Below are 8311 nucleotides of genomic sequence, written 5' to 3' on the forward strand. Positions count from 1 at the left end.
CACAGTATAAAGGATGTGATCATACAGAACCGATGGTCAAATAGAGTTGATGCAAAAATCGGACCAGGGACAATGTTGCAAGAGGAACTTCTAAAGGATGAGCACTTGAGAGGAGACAGTGGACATGCCTGGAATGCAGCAATGGAATAAGAGACCGAGGCTTAAAGGAGCAGATGTGTCTAGGAAGCAAGAGGACATCTGGCAGGATCTTCAGGAAGGGTCTCTTGCTCATGATAGTGAAGTGAAAAGTCAAGCCATCAGTCAGATTTGAAAAATGAGTGAATGGACAGTGTGGAGGGGTCGGCCCCCTCCTAAACAAAAGAAGAGTCCACTTATAACAGCGTAAAAGCTGTAAAAGTAGGAGCATTGACCACTCTCAGAACTTTTGCCTGCACTGAGCAGAAAAGAAGGATGATGGTAGTACACCTGGACTGACTAGCACCTTATGAGGGAGCTGCTTGGGATGAGTGGTCATTATTATTATTATTATTATTATTATTATTATTTTGGAGGGGGTGGGTTTCCCCATGCACTGCGACTAGTTGTTAATCTATTGTGCATCCCCCTTTAATTATTCTACCAGTCACCATGCCCTTCCAGTACTGGTGCTCGGTATCAGCCCCGTTCTGCCAACGAGGTCCGCCCTCTCTGGCAGTGGTCCCCGATACTTCCCCATTTACCGGAGGAATTGGAAACTACTTGGGCAGGAAACTTTGCCTAATTTTGCTCAGAGGTCTCCTAGAGTCATGAGGATCTTTTACGTGCCGTAAATGTATGACACGGGACACATGGCTTAAAGTCCCTCCCGGAGGACTAGTTCCCTGAATTTTTCCGCCCTTAAAAATTCCACGACCTCCACCGGGTTTTAACCCGCATACCTTGAGTCATGAGGTGAGAACATTACCCCTAGACTACAGAGGCCGCATGAGTGGTCTTAAGAAGGGAACAGCAGAGTGATTGTAGAGTAATCATCATGAGAAATTAGCCACTGGGAGGAAGGTGAGACCAGTCACAGATATTGCAAACACAGCCCATGGAAAAGAACAAATAGCAGTAATTCTGTAGGGTATTTGGAATGAATGGCCATAAGACAGGAGCAGTGTAGCGTATCGAGGCGTTTCTAGGCAATGATGACAAACAAACAGGTTTCTGCAGCAACAGTCCACACGTCGCAATAGAGGTACTGTTGGAAATGGTGATCTCTATTGTGGGCCATGCCAAGGAGATATAAATGGGATGAAGTGAAGACTTAGTAGCAGTTGGTAAGGGAGCCACCGTTCAGAAAGGACTTGTGCACAGAAGCAGAAGAATAGCCTTTGTTAAAGCCATTACCAGGCAACTGATAGTTAAGACACTGAGGGCTGGAAAAGACTTAGCATGTGATTTGTAAAGTGTGGAAATTAGCGATGGTGCTATAATTAGGTGTAATTATGAGTTATGGGTCAAGTGGTCAGTAAATCCAATAGCCAATCCAAAACCCCATTGAGAGTCACTGAAACATGTGACATGTAGAGCAATATGACACTAAGGTTTGAGTAATAATACATGGTGTGGCAATGTTTCTTCATGTTTGGAGTGGGTATCATGATAATATAAAAATAACAGAATAATTCAACTTTCTCTTCATCATTTGCAGTGTCTGAACTTAAAGGTTACGGATTTTCTTAAACTTACATAACCTTTTCAACTTGCAATTTATTGCTAATTTGGTGCTGTCTTTTACAAGTAAAAGTACTGCCCACTCTTTGCTTCATGCTCATAAGTCCCACCCATGTTCCACTCACAGTTCACTGCATGTCCATATGTGTAAGAATAAATGTGTAGACATATCAAACTGGAGTAAAAGACTAACACACGAAGTAGTTTAAAACTCACTAGTTCTTGATGTATGTTCGTTATGTTATGGGTTGTTCTGAACACTGCAATAGGAATAAACAGCAAAAAATTAAATAAAAATGTCTCAATTAGTTTTCCAGTTAACAGCCTTTATAGAAGTCTTTTATAGATATTGGTATGTTGAATGATTAAAGCAGAAAATCAGTAACAGTTAGTAAAAAATTGTTAATGATGAATTCATTATACATATGTCCAGGGCTTTGCAAATTTCTTATAAATCTAGGGCACCTTCAAAAACTTGGTACAAGAATAAAAGAAATCAAAACATTCCCATCTGTTGATTTGTAATGCTAATAAACTTTTTTCTCCATTATGTCATCAGCACATACTAAATCTTTTAAGTCTGTATTCTTATTACCATATTTTTCTAACTCCTGCAGTTGTATCAGCCACAATTTTGATAAATGGTACAGTCACTTGTATAAACCCTATTGTCAGAAACCATACTGGTATTATCCTGTCTGTTGTTTTATATTTGTCGTCTTCTGTGAGTACTTCTTTCTGTGCATTCTTTCCACACCTGTTTTGTGTGATTATTTTTAAACTCTGTTTTTGTCTGTTATTACAACTTTCTAAATGCCAATAAATGTTGCTTATCTTCTAATTACAATTTAATTTAGAAATGTTAAATGTTTTGTAGAACTTATTGCCATAGAAGTGGACAATTCTCCTTTTTACCAGCAGTATTTATTATTCAGAATAATTCCTTTGTTTTGACTTTGTGTTTATAATGAATTGTGAATATGAAATGTCAAAATCTCTTAGAGGTAAGTATCATAGAGATAGATGGACATATCCTCTCTGTAATGTTGAAAAATATATTTGTTCTTACTTAATTGCATATGAACTTCAAATGCTGTTTGGTATTAGTTTAAATTTATGGTGATCATGAACAGTGAATTTTGAAAGGTTGGGGTATGCAGCAGCCATAATATTCATAGTACTATCCTCTGGGAGGACTGAGGAAAATCTCAAATAATTCAGTGTAGCATTTTCCTTGGCTTAAACTCAAGCAGATATTTAGACATGTTGAAGTCTGTATATTGTGAATATATTTATATTTAAAATATTTGGAAATATGTTCATGTAGACTGGCAAACCGAGTCCTCATGGTTGCAAAGCAAGAGTCTGACAACTCAGAAGATCCGCAGTTCATCTCCCGTGTAAACAATGCTTCAGATCAGGTGCAGGCAAGTAAGTGATTGTGAAAGTTTTCAGTTTTGTTCATTGTTATTTGATTACAGAAGTGGCTCAGAGATGAAAGTTTTAAAACTTACAGAAGGGGAGTTAGAAGTACTAGCCAAAACTTTAGGCTACATGGGCTAACCTACTAAAAGGGGTGATAGAAAGAAGGCTGCACTCCAATAGCATCAAAAGGGTAGAAGGGTTTAAAAAAACTTAACCAAGCATGGAACCCCATCATCAGATTATTATGGTTCTTTGATCCAGATAAGCTGGATAGCATCCAAGGGGATAAGCTCCAGGTTGATAATGTTAAACAGTGGCTGATGGGAATTAGCTAAGAGATGGGAACACCAGGTTAAGCGGCAAGGTGGCAGGTCTAGGGTTGGAGTGGGAACAGCACAATTTGACTCCACCTTCCTGTCGCCTGTTGCACCAACAGAATCAAGCATTGCATTGGTAGATGTGTATATATCAGTGATTTATGGTCATTCAGTTAGTAATGGAGATAGAACAGGTCTTCAAAACATTTGTTTTTAACTCAGGCTAGACACAGCCAATCACACAAAGAGATTTTAGTGTATTAATCCACCATGAAAGCTTCTAACTGTACATACCTTCCATTTCTTTTTTGGTTATTCCACAGATCAGTATAAGTCCTTTTAAACTGATGCACATATGAGTAATTTACATTTTACTGTATTTTTGTTATCCATTTATAAAATTTATATCTACAGATCTGCAGTTAATGTGTTTAGTCATTTGGTCTAGACAAACTGTCATAGTGCAAGTAGGTTAGTTAAACAATAATAGGTTCAATTTGTATTTTGGAGATAGATGATTTAAATCTTTCTGGGGCTTCTGTGATAGAATTCACTTCTTTACATAAATGTTTTGTATTTTGGGTGTTTTAAGATTAATTACTATTGCAGGTGTAACACCCATGGTACAGGATGCTAAAGCAGTTGCTATCAACACACAAGACACTGTTGCAGTGTCCAGATGGCGCGAATCAAACAAGGCTGTAAGTTTCACTTATAGACCATCCATTCAGGGTTTCATTCTTTTGGGAAAAGTGAGCACTACATATCACACTGTCATGTATCTTAATCATTTATATAGTTATCATACCTTCTGTATTTTTTTTTCCCCCTTGGCGCTGCAGCCCTCATTTTGGGCCTAGACCTACCTCCATGAAACTCTCCATTTCACTTCGGTTTACTAGATCTTACACATATGGTAGGACTCCTTGGGCGAGTGATCAGCTTGTCGCAAGGCCTCTACGTGTAGACAAACACAGAAAAACGCACATAAACATGCCCTGAGTGGGATTCGAACCCACGATCTCGGCTTCCGAGAGATCGAAGACAGTGCATGCCTTAGACCGCTCAGCTACCGTGACCGGCTTCTGTATTTTATGTGAAGTTCAAATATGAATAAACTAACTCAGCTCATTGCTACTGATGCAATTATGTAAAGTAAAAATTAGATTATGATAACTCTCTTTTTTATCTTTGTTAAAGAGAGAATTCATCATACACATGCATATAGTTCATCGTATTCTTGCTTTATTTGTGACTTTATACTGTTTTTGTATACAGGACACAGAATATGCAATGAAAATTTACAGTAAAAACTGTGATGCATATATTTTCTTAGTATTTAACTATGGTTTCTTGATTGAAGTTCTTGTCACATTATTTTGGTGTGAGTTATGTATATATTTCACAATTCCAAAGTTCTTGTTTAAAAACGTCACCGTCAAAATACTATAAACACTCGCTAGACATGGTGTATGGAATTAAGAATCATGCAGTCAATAGAAGTTGCTGCAAGAATATATGATAAAACTTCTATAGTTATCTCCCCTTTCCTTAATATTTGAATCTCTGAACTTGGAAAGTATGTATATATTGTTTACTGTATACATGTCCAACTGAATACAGAAGGAAACAGTATTTGGAAATAATATCCTATTTGATCATTTTAATTTGTGAGCAAAATAATATTATACACAAAAGCCAAAAGGAAAATTCAGAGACTGTTGTCTTCATAGGAGGATTGAGCTTTACTCAGCCATTGTTCAGTAATAAGCCTCCCATTATTGTTCCTAGGTGGTGGCATGTGAACTTCCTCTGACCAAAATAATAATCTGATTATGCACAAAGTCACAACTGATCATTCAAGCATAGTGTATTCTGTGGCAGGTTTTGGAAGATAAGACAGATACTTGAAGAGTTCTGTCTTCTGGAATATAATACCATGCAGTCTGTTAAAAGTCAACTGATGTTTCAGAGATACATGTTGCCTCCATCTTTAGGGTTGAAGAATAAGCCAAGCAAGAGCTGTGCTTGCTACCTGCTTCACATTGGTTTGTTGCTTGGCATGTTCTTCAATCCTGAAGATGGAGACAGTATGTTCCTCAGAAATGTCGGTTAACATTCAACAGACTACATGGCATTATATCCCAGAAGATAGAACACTTCATAATCTCTGCTGAGAGAACTTCAGATCCTACAAGACAGATATTTGATAATCTGAAATTATATCTTCATTGGCTGCATCCTGATGGTGGTCTTCTAGCACCGAAACATGTAGCAGGAATAGAAGTCTAATTGTAAAACGTTAAAAGAAAGTACATTTGTTGTGTGATGGTTAACCTAATTCCTATATTGAATATATATCTGAAATTATATATTTACAGAAGTGTACCATCAGGAGCATATTTGGAACTTAAAAGTTGTGTATTTCAAAGGAGGAAACATGTTCTTACATGTTCTCATAAAGGCAGTATTCATGGTCTATTCATAGCCATGAGAACCACACATCTCTGAATTGATTTCAATTTTCTTGTTTGGATAGCTTCTGAGCGCAGTAGGTGAAGTTCGTCATGCTGTCACTGTCACGCCTGATCTTCCCCCACCACCAGAAATGTCTAACCTTCACATCAGTGGTAAGTATTACTCCCACTACTTGTTTGGTGTGACTTACTTTTGTATTTGGCAGCTGCATTATATTCAGTTTCATTTTTGGATATTGTTTCTTGATTAATATTTGATTTCTTACATTATCTTAATTTAAATTGCTGCTTTGATTAGAATCATGTAAGGTCTTATATGATGTTTGAAAAATATAGTATTATGGACTGCATAGATATCAACCAATTTTAATGCCCCTTCAGTGTCAGATATCACATAATGTTGTATGCTTGTAGAAAGTAAATTTAAGGTGAAATATGTGGACTTACACATCATTTATCATGTTACTTTTTATGTTAGTTATTGTATACAGCTCTTAAATTTATGAGAAGAAATGTGAAAAAGGCATGGCATGTTACCTTTTAATTGGAGTATGATGCTTTTGCTTCCAGTTAGTGCATTCTAGGTATGAATGCAGCATTTCCATGGATGTTTTCAATACTGTTATATATATCTCATGCCATGCACAATTTCAAACCCACAGGAGGTGTTGAAAATGCTGTCCTGTCTACACATAGATATTTTTCACAATTAATTGTTTTGTCAAAAAGAAACACAGGCACAGCAATCCTCCTTGCATTTACAGCACACCAGACACCAACTTTCACTAGATGGCTTCAGCAGTTGTGTTGCCATTTTTGCACAAGACTTTGACGCTTCAGTCTCTTGAGCTAGACGTTTTAGTGATTTTCTAAATGTACAAGTCTGGCCCCTGTGTCATCTAACTTCTTCTCAGTAAGCATTCGATGCTTATGTTTTTGTTTTGTCTATTAAGAGTCCCATTGTTTTAAGTTTATTCACCAAATTATGAATTGTTCGTCTGCTGGGAACTTTTTCATCACAAAATTTTTGCCAATACTTTCTAGCAGATCCATATTTTATATGGGTAACATACAGAAATACATGTTGCTCTAAAGTGAACTGCACCATGACATACCACACTCCTCACTAACTGAAACTGAAAACAAATGGCTAATAGAGGTTATAACTGCTGCGTGCTGCTGACAAATCATAAACAAACTCCTACACATGAACAGTACTGCTCACCATATAATATAATGCCCTCAAGTGGCCCGCACGTTAATTACTTCCCTTCATTCTGAATGTTATCAACCATCAGGTGTGCTGATTCATCAGCAAAATTTTAATGTGCCTCATGACAAGCAATGTGCCAGTTGTCATGAAGCACAGAGTTGTGGACCCAGTCTGCTTAGTAAAATTGTTCCCTGTACAATTATATTGGCATTGTCATTTATGTGTTCTCTTATTTCAATGTTTCACATTATACTTATATGATTATTAATTACTAAAACTGGTTGCATGCATATCCTACATGTTTGTAGGATCTGTAGTGGTTTTGTCAATAATGATTTAAAACCATTTTACCTGGAACTGTTTAAGATTATTGAATTTTGGTCATTGTAAACATATGTTGTATTCTTTAAACTGTATCTAATAATGTCTTTGTACTTTATTTACTGAAGCATTTGTCTTTGACGATTGTTATAGTGGGAAACTAGTTTTATAAATTAGGACATTAACTTTCATACCTTTAAAAAAATTTGTTTCATGTTGCTACCTAGCAGCTACTACTAAACTCAGATATGCATCAGCATTATGTTACATATTAAGGAGGATTCAGGGTTGTTTTGCTTACTTTGCAATTCAGATTCCACAAAATTTGACATGATTTTCTTTGGTTGTATATTGATTTCCATACCTGGTATTTGTAGCATTCCATTATCAGGGTGAAAGTGGAAGTAATGCTTGGTTTCTTTGAGTTAGGTCATTTGTTAATAGAGAGTAGGAAAGGAGGTTAGGAATTATTTAATGTAGAACTTGGAGCAACAGCAGTTAAAAAGAAGTTTTTCCAAACAACTTAGTAACAAACTTTGCTGGTAGCACTTAAAGGTTCAGTAATGTTAAAGTGGAAGTAATGCTTGGTTTCTTTGAGTTAGGTCATTTGTTAATAGAGAGTAGGAAAGGAGGTTGGGAATTATTTAACCTTTATCGGACGGGCCATTTAATTTCTGGTAGGGGCAGCTGGACGGAGTTTATTTAAATGCCCGCCCTTCTAGGGCAATGAAATTGTAAGCATGTTTCTAAAAATGGTGTGATTTCTACATTTTTTATGATAAACGAACGAAATGAACGCTCCTTTAATGTAGAAAGAATATAGAATCAGATATTCTAATTTACAGATTTTAATATCTGTAAAAAATTTTTACACGGATTCCCAAAATAAAATTTCCCGA

General features: G+C 36.5%; 1 protein-coding gene across 2 annotated transcripts in view; it reads left to right on the plus strand.

Annotated features, from left to right (window-relative positions):
• The window catches only part of LOC111868359 (vinculin), a 93596-nt gene that overhangs the window by 40402 nt on the left and 44883 nt on the right, over nt 1-8311 (plus strand). For both annotated transcript variants that reach the window (XM_023858939.2, XM_033753004.1), the window contains exons 14-16: nt 2987-3090; nt 4011-4102; nt 5941-6031. In XM_023858939.2, coding sequence (XP_023714707.1) covers nt 2987-3090; nt 4011-4102; nt 5941-6031 — 287 coding nt within the window. The remainder of the gene's footprint in view (nt 1-2986; nt 3091-4010; nt 4103-5940; nt 6032-8311) is intronic.

The sequence above is a fragment of the Cryptotermes secundus genome, unplaced genomic scaffold (genome assembly GCF_002891405.2).
Source record: "Cryptotermes secundus unplaced genomic scaffold, Csec_1.0 scaffold166, whole genome shotgun sequence".
NCBI classification, from domain to species: domain Eukaryota; kingdom Metazoa; phylum Arthropoda; class Insecta; order Blattodea; family Kalotermitidae; genus Cryptotermes; species Cryptotermes secundus.